This window comes from Vicia villosa, unplaced genomic scaffold, assembly GCF_029867415.1.
Source record: "Vicia villosa cultivar HV-30 ecotype Madison, WI unplaced genomic scaffold, Vvil1.0 ctg.000857F_1_1, whole genome shotgun sequence".
NCBI lineage: Eukaryota > Viridiplantae > Streptophyta > Magnoliopsida > Fabales > Fabaceae > Vicia > Vicia villosa.
The window spans coordinates 297216-309874 of NW_026705386.1; the positions used below are offsets into that span (position 1 = coordinate 297216).

Sequence of the window (12659 nt, forward strand, 5' to 3'; positions counted from 1 at the left end):
AAGAATGGATAGATTCTTCTTTGTGTTCCTTTTCTGTGTGTTGATATTAAAATAGTTTTCAGATTTGGTTAAGAGAATGTTTTGTGTTTTGATATATTAAAGTAATTTTCACATTTGGTTGCGGGAACATTTGGTTGCTCAATTGTTTCAAATGTATTTGCATAGTGGATAGACTACTTTTTGCATTAAAAGAAAAAGCTTATGTTTATTTTATTTGCCTTGCCACATTTTCTACCGCACATTCATTTGACAACAATAATATTGCTCTTTTTTTTCTTCAATAAGTTGCTAATGCTTATGTATATATTTATTAAAGAAAAGAACTATTAAAATATGATATTAAAGTATGAACATAAAGCGATGTCTAAGACTCTGTCAATTACAAAAGTTGCACACAGTTTTTTAAAAATCGGACCGGACCGGTCGAACCGGGAACCGGCCAGGTAACCGGTCTGGTTCAATAGTCAGATCGGGTATGTCATCAAACCGGTGAAAACCGGGAAAACCGGGAAAACCGGAAAACCGACGGTTTAATTGCTTTTTTTTTAACATCTCTTTTAAACTTTTTTTTTAATATATTTAGTAGTGTATTACTTAAATAGCATTCTCACATAGTTTTTTTAGTTAGTGACAAATTAAAAACTTTATTGTTTATTTGTTATCTTTGTTAATAAATTTTCTTAAATAGCATAAACATATTGAATTTTATTTGATTTTCTTTTTAGGAGAATCCTATATTGAATTAAATTTGGTATATATTGGAGTTATTTTGTTATAAACTATTTAATTAGATTATGTTGTAATTAGACTTTGTTTGCGATTAGATTTTGTAATTTTTTACTATTTTGTTATGTGTGATACCTTTGTTTAAAATTTGAATTTAAGTTATGAAATTGTGAATTTATGATATGATATTTTTAAAAAATTTAAAAGCTAGTTATATTTTTTTTAGAGACTGAATCATCTGGTTCGACCGGTTTTATACCTATATAATGACAGGTCTATTCAACCAAGTTATCCGGTTTAATCCGGTTTGATCGTGCGATTCGACCAATGACCCAGTGGTTCGACCGATAAACTAGTGACCCAGTACCCTCACCGGTTCGATGACCGGTCCGGTTTTTAAAACAGTGATCGCACAGGTTTTAGAGTTGTGCAGAGCTGTACAACAGTACAAAATTATACGTTTAGGTAAAAAGGTTTCCGCGTAAAAAATGCAACTAACACAGAATTACACATTATTTTTAAACACATATACTTAGGGCATGCAATAGGTACTATATTTTAAGTAAAAAATTGCTATACATTGGTGTTGTCAGTACAACTACATAAGCATATGATCATCAGTAATATATGTTGTACACTTCGTTACACAAATTAAATAAATTTATACTATAATTAGTTAACTAGCAAAATATGGTTGACTTAGTCACAAAAATATTTGTAAAAGAAATATTCAAGTTAAATTTATTTTTGTCCACGATATTTGCAAATGATTGATCTTTTTAAAATGAACATTTGATTAATGGTGATATTATATTCGTCCGTCATCAATTATTTTATGTTAACTTTATATTCATGATAAATAAATAAGAATCAATTAATAATTAATAAAATTAATTTTATTAAATACAAAAACAATAATCGTACTAACTACAAAACCTATAATTATTGAAACTATATGTCATAAACCACCATTATTACAAAATAAAATATATTCCTAAAAAACATATAAAGTATACTTCAAACTTATCATTTACAGGTTGGATCCTTCAGTTCCAGAATTAAGCGTCATCATCAATCTTCTTAATCATCACACCAGGCTCTGCAGCGATGTGCTCTTTCAGTTTTTCATCTCCAAATGCTTTTGTTTTCTAACTCTCCATTCACTCTTGCAACATTCCTAGCAAAACCAGAACAAAAACTTGTAATCTATATTATTAGAAAACTCTATATAGCAAAAAGTAGATGTGATAACAATACCAGGTAATAATTTGATAGTGACCCGTAAGAATTTTGTCACAGTAAATTCATAACCCTATCACACACAATGAAATTTGTTTACCTAAACATTATAGATAAAACATAAGATATAAGGCAAACAGTTCATGCTTCAAACCTAGCCAAAAGTTATTGAGATAACTATGCCATCTTCTTTCAAAACCCTGTGAACACCTTTCAACGTGGACATCACCTTGGACATAGTTCCGGCTTTGGATTCCATGGGTCACCATTATCCACGAACAATACATCCTTCAAAATCAAAGTTAACATATTCACATTTATTGCTCAAGCTTAGAAGATGTAGGAATCGTAACAATTAGTTTAGAGTGTCGAGCCAAAATTCCGTTATAGGTGAAAGGAAAATCATCTAATTTACCATAGTTACTTCCTCGATAACCAAATCAAAACACTCATCGTCAAAAGGTAGCTTTAGCATATCAGCTTGCATCACTTCTATGTCTAATAATCACAAATGCAAACACATGAAAAATTAAGAAATCCACACACAACAAATGAAAAAAATATAATAAGATCTTGAGAAAGTTGATATCAATAGTTAGTCAACGAAAAAATCATATACAAAACAAATCAACTATTCATATCTACCAAAATACCAATTATTCCAAATAAGGTTGTGGAAAAAACTTAAATATACACATTTCTAACCTTGTAAAGAAGATGACATTTTCATTTTCTATTATTTAGATTTAAGAATCCATGTATTAACAATGAACCTCTTATAGCCAACTATGACACTTAGTTATTTAGTACATAGAAAGTACTTTTTTAGACACAACATCAAACTTTTTATTCACACGTATGCAGATAAAAAGTAAACTAATGAAATAAATTCAATTGTGACAACAACCATGAAAATTGAAAAAAATCAGAAAAGATTTCAATTTTCAAATTTAAATAGTAGGAAAAAAAAGTAGATTAAAACAAAAATAGAATAAAAAGAACCTTGAAATGATTATTTTCATGGATGAAGACCATTAATACTCTGCATCATGTAAAACCTTTGAAAAGATTTGTTGCTTACTTGTTTCTTTCTTTTGGTCTGTTTACTTTTTGTTTTCTCGATGTGCTTTAGCTTTCGTTCACGATCGATTTGTGGGTTTGGCGGAGGAAAAAAGATGATGGGGGTGCTAGGGTTTGACGGAGGAACAGAGAGAGAAAGGGGGGAGACGAAGAGCCATGTCTGTTTCAGGTTGGATTTTCACGGCACCATGATTTAGGGTTTGCGAGAGAAGAGAATACAGAGAGAAAAGAGAAAGGGAAAAGAGAAAGTAGTACGGTGAGGGAAAAGAGAGAGAAAAGAGAAAGTAGTATATTGTGAGGAAGTTTTTCAAATTGGACCAATGAAAATCAAACACTTGTGGACATAAACTCAAAAGTGAATGGTTTATTTGTTAATTACTACAATGTCCTTATTACAGTGCAATTTAATTTTGAGGAAAGGACACAATAGTCACTTTGGTCAATCTTCTAGTATATGGTAGATAGTAGAGTAGATAGATAGTAGAGAAATAGATAGTAGATAGTAGATAGTAGATAGTAGATAGTAGATAGTAGATAGATAGTAGATAGATAGTAGATAGTAGATGTTTGGGTAGCTCAATTATGAATCTATTTTTAGTAGGTAACTTTTCTCACCCTAACCTTACTTTCGCCCCCTTCGTGTAAAACTCAAAATGCTCTTAATTTTAGAAATGCATTTTCGAACGTTTTCAAATTTCAGAAAAATTTAAAAATGTATTCTCAAAAACTACTATACTGAAGAATAAAAAAACAGATGAAGAAAAAAACAGATGATAAATTAACATCAATTATTATTATGACATACATTAAAAACGAAACATTACATGGATAATCATTTACATAAATCTAACAATACATTTATTAATCAAAAAGGACGTTTTAACATCTTTCGAATATCTTTGGTCGATCTCATAATCTTAGTATCCACCTCAATCAGACCTTTAATTTCGTAACGGTGAAATGTACTTCACATATCAATTAATTCTTCACCCGTCTTGAGCTCAAACTTGTTGAACTATATCTTCTCTTTAATATCAATTGACGATGAACGACAATAGAGCTCACAATTTTTGGTATATGAGAATTTATATGGAAGAAGTTAAATAATTATTACTTTTTATATTTGTATTTAAATGAAAAAGATGAACAATTTTGTTGAAAGATTGAAAATGGAAAAGAACTAATAGAAAAGGAATCTCTCGTATAATTTATTCATTCACTTGTACATTATTCTAGAATTCAAGACTTATATCTGTTAGTGCGTGAGACATTTTTAGTGAGGATAGTAAGAGAGAAAAATAAAAGAATAAGGATTATATTGTTCATTTGAATTGTACAAATAATGATAAAAACTATAATTATTTATATACAACCTTGATTGGACTTGGGCTTACACAACTTGAATTATATTTGATATTATATCAATAATATATCAATCCTAATAATATCACAATATACCTCATATAATCCAAGTTGTCAAACATGCTTTAAAAATAGTCAATTTGAACTATTCATAATTTCTTTCTCAAATTTAGGAATATGTCGATCTTTAATCTTTTGGTGAAAATGTGGGCCAACTGTGCTTCATTCGAGCAATGCCTAAATTCAAGTTCACCTCGATTTACCTTTTCCCTCAGGAAGTGAAATCTAGCTTTGATATGCTTACTCCTTCCATGCAGAATTGAATTATTCACCAGATTTATGGATGACTTGTTGTCGATTTATAACAAAAGCGGTTTCTTCACTTTGACCTTCATTTCTTCAAGTATTGATCTGATCCAAATTGTTTGACATGCAGCATAGAATCCTGCTATATATTCAGCTTCACACTATGATAATGCCACCACAGGTTTCTTTTTTGAGCACCATGAGATCGAGGCACCAAAGACTTGAAAGAAATATCCAATTGTGCTTCTTCGATCTTCCTTATCTTCACACCAATCAGCATCTGAAAAGCAAGTAACTGTTACTTCTTAGCCTTCAGAGTCTCGTCGAAATAGAATTCCATAGTTTATCGATCCTTTTAACTATCTTAGAGTTCTTCTTGTAGCCTTCATGTGGGTCACTCTTGGTTCACTCATGTATCTGCTCACTAATCTGACAACGAAACTTATATCTCGTCGACTGTTGCACACATATCTCAAAGATCCGACAATTTATTTAAACAAATTTACATCAACTTTGTCTTCCTCTCCATGTTTCTCCAACTTTAAGTTTGTTTCGACAAGTGAGGTTACATGATTCAAATCATCCATTCTAAATCTCTTGGGTATCTCTTTGACATACTTCCTTTGATGCAGCACCATACCTTGCTTCAACATTTGAAATTCCATGCCTAAGAAATAAGACAATTTTTCGAGATCCGACATTTCAAATTCCTTCATCATCAGCTCTTTGAACTTTGAAAAGTTCTCCAAACTATTTCCAGTTACCAGCAAGTCCTCAACATATAAGTAGATGATTATTATATTTTGTGCCACAACCTAAACATAAAAACCATACTCAGATTTGCATTTGATAAATCCTAATTTGACTAAGTATGAGTCAATCTTCTTGTTCCATGCCCTAGGTGCCTGCTTGAGTTCATAGAGAGCTTTGTGCAACTTATATACTTTACTCGCTTCCTTGTGAATTACAAAACTAGGAGGTTATGTTACATAGACCTCTTTGTCTAAAGGACCATTCAAAAATGTTGACTTCACATCTAAGTGAAATGTCGACCAGCCTTGGCTGCATGCCAATGCTACCGCTAGTCGAACAGTCTTCAATCTTGCTACTGGAGCAAATACTTCAAAATAGTCAAGTCTTGCTCTTTGAAGAAATCCTCGAGCTTTTAACCTTGTTTTATGTCTTGCAATCGACCCGTCAACATTGTGTTTCAGCTTGAACACACACTTACGTTGATAGCTTTTGTATGTGTTGGCAATTCGACTAAATCTCATATGTTGTTTCGTTTGGTTGCCTATAACTCTTCAACCATAGCTAACTTCCACTGTTGAATCTTTAAAGCCTCTCTATAGTTATTGGTTCAGCACCTGCAAGTAAAGAAAAATGAACTAAATCTTCATCTTATGTGACCTCATCATCACCAACCACATCATAATCATGAAGTCTTGCTGGAAGAACTTTAGTTCTTTGAAGTCTTTGGCTTGTATTAGCCACACCCTCTTCGACTTTGACTGTTTCTAGAATGTCAGCAACTGTTTCGACTTCGATTGGAATAATTTCTTCGACTACGACTTCACTAGTTGCTTTGTCGAAACCATAGCTCATCAATGGCTTATTGATTGCATCATTAGAATTCCAATCCCAGACTGAATTTTCATCAACCACAATATCTTGACTCAACACAATCTTTGCATTAACTGGATCGAATAACATGTATGCACCAGTCTGATGATATCCTACTGGAGTCATAGGTTCACTCTTGTCATTAAGCTTCCTTCTTCTTGCATCAGGAACATGCTTGTAACACATTGAGCCAAACACCTTCAGATGACTCAATGATGATCGTTTGCCACTCCACACTTCTTCATGAACCATATTCTTCAACTTCTTGGTAGAGCACCTGTTTAGAATATAAACTGCAGTCGAAATAGCTTCACCCCATAAAGATTTTGGCAAATTCTTCTACTTCAACCTGCATCTCGCCATATCCTGTATGGTTTTGTTTCTTCTTTATGCAATTCCATTATGTTGAGGCGTATAAGGAGCAGTTACCTCATGATCGACACCATGTTCGGCACAGAAATCTTCAAACATATTGGATGTGTATTCGCCACCTCCATCTGTTTGCAGAACTTTGATCTTCTTTTCACTCTGGTTTTCGACTAGTATCTTGAATCTCTTAAAGATTTCAAATACTTTGTCCTTTCTCATGATCATATAGATCCATAACTTTCGATTAAACTCATCAACAAACAAAACAAAATATTTGCTTACACCAATGGTATGCTCTTCAAATGAACCACATACATTTGAGTGTACCAATTCGAGTATGCAGGATGATCTCGTTGGCATAGTCGAAGCGAAAGAATTTCTGGATTGTTTTCCGACTAAACAATCTTCACAAAATTTATCAGGCATCTCAAGAATTGGAATACCAGTAACAATATCTTGAGTAATCAGTTGATTGAGTGATCGAAAATTCAAATGTCGAAACCTGAAATGCCACACCCAACTATCCTTGTGGGTAATATCTTTTTCAATGTTGAACTTGTTCCTTCATGTCTGAGCATAAGATGGGAAATTTGTCTTCTAGCTGATTCAATATATGATTTTTTTTCCTCAATAAAATGGGAAATTTGTCTTGGGTTGATTCAATATATGATTTTTTTTTTCCCCTCAATATTTATTGAGAAGACAAATATGTTATGGTAATAATCTTGTGTCTTATAGTGTTGGACTTCTCAATGTTGCACATGAGAATAACGTTTCCTATTTTATTATGTTGGATTTTGACAATAATAAATGTGGATTGTCTATTCTTAAATTTAACTAATGTTGTTTCCATGGATTTTAAATTTTGTCCCCTATATTTCTTTTTTCTTTTTTAGGTTTTCCCGTCTTTTAGGCTGGTAATGTCAACCTAATTAAAATTACTACTAGTTAGGTATGACAAGTATAAAATGAGAAGAGAATTCACACTTTTTTCCCTTAAACTTAAAAACTTACAATCCAATCAAGAAAGACACTAATAACTGAAAACTACTCAATTGACCTTGGTACAATTATAGACTTTGAAAAGAAACAATTATAGACTTTGAAAAGAAACAACTAGTAACTACTCAATTGACCTTGGTACAATTATAGACTTTGAAAAGAAACAGAACAAAAACAAATACAGACTATGTGACAAGCCAATAATTGAGTAAGATAAAATTTAGGAATAACAATGCTTTCTTGATCTCAACATTGGGGCAGATCCGGTGGTGGAGGTATCACTGATTGTAATGGGCCAACTCCATTTTCTACCAAAAGTGCTGTTGCCAAACCCCAACTCAGATGTGAATCTATGTGACAATGCAAGAACCAAATTCCTGATTCACACCATCAAATAAACAAATCATTCAATTCGTCAATATAACACTCCTTCCGGGTGTCATTATAAGAAAAAAAATCACTTTTTAAATATATTGAATAATGAATGTATCAGTCTATATATAATTTAGAAAAGTAAATTTTTTCTTATAAGTATCAGGGAGTATATAATACCTGGATTATCAGCCTTGAAACGAATGGCGACCCATCCACCCGGAGGTGTGCCAATAGTGTTCCTCACCGGTGGATCCACAAGGTTAAACCTAGCGGGATCTGTTCTCGGATTAAAATTTCCAAAACCCGAACCAACTACAAAGAAATGGAACCCGTGAACATGCATAGGATGATCCTCAGTTGTGACAATACTAGTATCCTGTAAAACAATTTGAATATTTGAACCATATTTCACTCTAAACAACTTAGTTCCTTTTCTAGGTGTCCACAAACCCCTAGGAACATTTCCTGTATAATTGAACTGTATAGGAGGAACCGGCGGAAAATCCGTGGTAAAAACACCAGGAATTCCTTGATAATAAGCTTGCATTAATGAAGTTGTTCTAGGAAGAACAAAAGAGTTGTTGTTTATGCTTGCTGCAAATCTTGTTCCGTTCGGTCCTTGACACCTTGGACTATTCGGGTTTGTGCAGTTTATTAATCCTAACCCGACGGTGAACAATAAGCTCACGTCGAAGTTTTGAAACACTTGAATTTTGGAAAGTCCTCTGATCCTTGATGTGAATGCAGTTGAAGTTGCTGTGTCGTTGAAAGCCGGTAAAACGGGTAAAATAGGTCTTGAAGATGGTGCATTGTTGTATTGAAGAATTGCGGTTGTTGTTGTGTTGTCGAATGCAGCATTCATGGCTGTTTGGTAAGCGCGTGCTGCCATGTAGTAGCGGCCGGGCGGTTGATCGGCTGTGACAAGGACGTTGATTGTTTGGCCCGGTCCTATCATGAGGACTCCGGTTGTGGAAGGTTTTGTGTAAGCAGCATCCATAGCAACTACTGTCATTCTGTGGTTTGCTATTGAGAAAAAGAGTTCTTGATTGAGTCCACTGTTGATGATTCTTAAGAGAATTGTTTCACCCGCATTTACTTGAAAACGTACCGTTCCTGCATTGTAATATTTCTTTTATCATTTGCGTTATTCAATCGTTAGATTAAAGAAAATGTGTATGAAATCATGGTTTTAAATTGCAGTCTGCAACTGCAATACAGAGACTAATTAGTCGTATCAACCGTAGGTGCAATTTAAAACAATGAGTGAAAGTAATGACTAATGAGAATGATTTTCGAACCTTGACTTGAACATGGGTAGAGATCTCCGGGTTGACCGTTAATGGTGTATGCAACCGATGTATTTGGAGCTCCTCCGGAGAATTGTGTTTGTCTGAAGAGAGTCATTGGATCTCTATCAAACCATTCCCCTATGAATCATCAACAATACAAAATGTTATGGCTCTGTCTTTGTTTGATTAAAAGTATAAAGTAAGTGATGGTTTTAAGGATTACCAAGAAGGATGGGAAATTCTCTATTTGGCGAATTGAAAGGAAAATTAGAACCCAATTTTGGATAAACAATGAAAGCTCCATAGACAGTTGCTCTTAAGAAACCAGTGTGAGCATGCCACCACAGTGTTCCTTCTTGATTTTGGATTGTAAAACGGTATGTGTAACTTCCTCCTGGTTGGATTGGACATTGAGTCACATAACTAGGCCCATCTGCCCATGGATTTCTCATCATCCTAAATCCATGCCTAATGCACAAGACACATAAGAAGATTGTGAGCAACATGGCAATAATTTGAAGTATATAGCAACAACATTAACATAGTAAATGCTTGTAAAAACTGCTTAAGTATCATATAAGTTTATAAGTATATTCTACCAAGAAATAAAGTCAAATTATTTTTATTAGGGGTGGTAAAACGTGTTCGAAATGTCGAACATGTCTGTTTTGTCTGCACTTTTTTTGTGTGACAGATCAAAATTTTAGACTCACATCCTTTAATATGTTTGTCTTGCCCTGTCTCATTTTTGTAGGTTTTTGCAGGTGCGGTCATTAACATAAATTTTTGTAAATTTTTTATCCTTAGAGGAATAGTATTTGTGGGCTCAGCCCACCCATTCTAATTTTTTTCGAAGCAAATCAAGATTTTAGGCTCATACCTCGTTAATATCCAATCCGTTCTGCCTTATTTTTTCTATAATAGACTTAAAAGAGGCGGATATGCTCGTTTTATACCCTTACTTTTTATCTACGTTAAAAGTTGGTTATATAAACTATCTTAGTAAGCTTATGAAACTTCAACGTTAAGACCATAATTGCAATTTAACTTAATGCTCGCAATTTAAAACCATGGTAAAGATTGAGAATTAGTGATGATGACGATAATGATAGTTACCAGTGGAGAGAGATATTGTAAGGTCCAGCATTTGTTACTTTGATCGCCATGAAATCTCCATCTCTAGCTACAATTGTTGGGCCAGGAAACTGTCCATTTACAGTGAGTATGTTTCGTGTTTTGCACAGCCTATTCACCGTCGCAGTTTGAATCTATTTAAACCAATCATTCAAATTAGCTAACACAATTTCAAAATTGGTACAAACATATATAAGATCAATGATAATCAAACAAACAAAAACTTACAACAAATTCATGGTAATGATCCTCTTCAGCAGAAGCAAATGAAACAATGATAGTAAGTAAGCCAAGTAAACAGGTTAAGACAATCTTCATTGTTGAATTAATATGAGTTATTTGAGTTATGTTACATTTGGTCTAAAGTGAGGATATTTATAATGTTATAAAGTTGGAATTGGAATTGTAAACATTGTTTAATGTCGGAAATAAACAAGGTACATTGACATTTTAGGATAGTTAGTCTAACCATTCAGAGGATTTGGTGCAACCACTAGAAGGTCTAATCAATTATGTAACAAATGTTAGATTCTTTGATTTTTTATTTTTTTTCTAATAGATGTATTGGTCAAAAGAAAAGAAAAACAAGGGGAAAGTGGACTTAACACATTCATTCACAACAATTTCGTTGGGTTTTCCTATTCTTTTTCAAATAAAAAATGTTCAATTGACGTTAAACTTGGTAGGGAGAACCATGATTCGATCTCCCGCAATACGATTAAGAGGAGGCTGATTCCCGAACATGACTAAACAAATAAAAAATCCAAATGTTTATGTTTGGAAAATAAAAAAGTTTTAGTAAATGATGGGGTTGTTAATTTCATCTTTATTGACTTTGATACTTTCTGTATTTCCCTCTATACTTTTTTTCTTTGGGTAAGTAGCTTTGTTAATAAATAAATATATTCATTTTCGCCTGTTCAACCCTTGATGGCACATTTTGATAAATTTTGATTTTTGATTTTATTTTTCAAAAGCTAATGCAATAAGCTTATATTTTATAGATTTTAATTTATTTATTTTTAAAATTTTACGAAAGATAAATGTATTAACTTTACATTTTAATTATTATTATTTTTAATTTTACTAAAGCTTGACTGCTGCAGATTTTAATAAATTTTGAATTTTTTTTCATTTTATAAGAGCTATATGCATTAACTTCATCTTTCGATAAATTTTAACATTTTTTTTTTAATTTTACAAAAGCTAAAATGCATTAACTTTACATTTTAATAAATTTTGATTTTTTTTTTGTAATTTTACAAAAGCTAAATGCATTAACTTTACATTTTAATAAATTTTGATTTTTTTTTAATTTTAAAAGAACTTGACCCTTGCTGACACATTTTGATAAATTTTGATTTTTTAGTTTTATTTACAAAAGCTAAATGCATTAATTTCACATTTTAATTTATTTTTTTATTTTTTATTTTACAAAAGTTAGATGCATTAATTTTATTTTATTATTTTATAAATATTACTTATAAATTTTAAATTGATGCACCAAAAGGAGATATGTACGATAATTTAATTGGAATGTACTAATAGTATAAACGTTAAATGTTGGAAAAATTTTAACTTACATTTTAATCATCTGTAAAATAATGCAAATAAATGATGATAATGAATAGAAGGTGTAAAGGGAATAGTAACTAATCCCATTTACCGTTACCCCCAATGAAATTTTCAACAACAAAATAATTTTTATATGATAATCTATTAAAATTTATAATGGATCTTCAAGCCAAACTTTATTCTTAATGGTTATTTGTTGTAACCTCTGAATTTTAACTTCACATTCTAATTTTAATTTTATTTTTAAAAATTTACAAAAGCTTTACCCTTCTTGGCACATTTTGATAAATTTTGATTTCTTTTATTATAAAAAGATAAATGCATTAACTTCACATTAAATGAATTTTGACTATTTATTTTTATTTTACAAAATCTAAATGCATTAACTTCTATTATATAAATTTTAAAATATTTTTATTTTAGAAAAGCTGGATCGTTATTGACATATTTTGATAAATGTTTTTTTTAAGTCTAATTACAACTTTGATCCTCCTATTTTACCTCATTCATGAAGCTTGATCCGCAAATATTTTTTCTTTTAGATGTGGGGTTTCCTCTAGATTTAAATTGGGTCTGATC

General features: G+C 31.8%; 1 protein-coding gene across 1 annotated transcript; it reads right to left on the reverse strand.

The window, feature by feature from the left end:
- Positions 1–7694: 7694 nt before the first annotated feature.
- On the reverse strand, positions 7695–10857 carry LOC131631669 (laccase-3-like). The gene is made up of 6 exons (XM_058902440.1): positions 10734–10857; positions 10488–10639; positions 9595–9839; positions 9381–9509; positions 8260–9195; positions 7695–8084 (listed from the first exon to the last, which is right to left on the reverse strand). Exons 1-6 carry the CDS (start codon positions 10821–10823, stop codon positions 7954–7956), a joined length of 1683 nt encoding a protein of 560 aa, XP_058758423.1. The 5' UTR covers positions 10824–10857; the 3' UTR covers positions 7695–7953.
- Positions 10858–12659: the final 1802 nt, after the last annotated feature.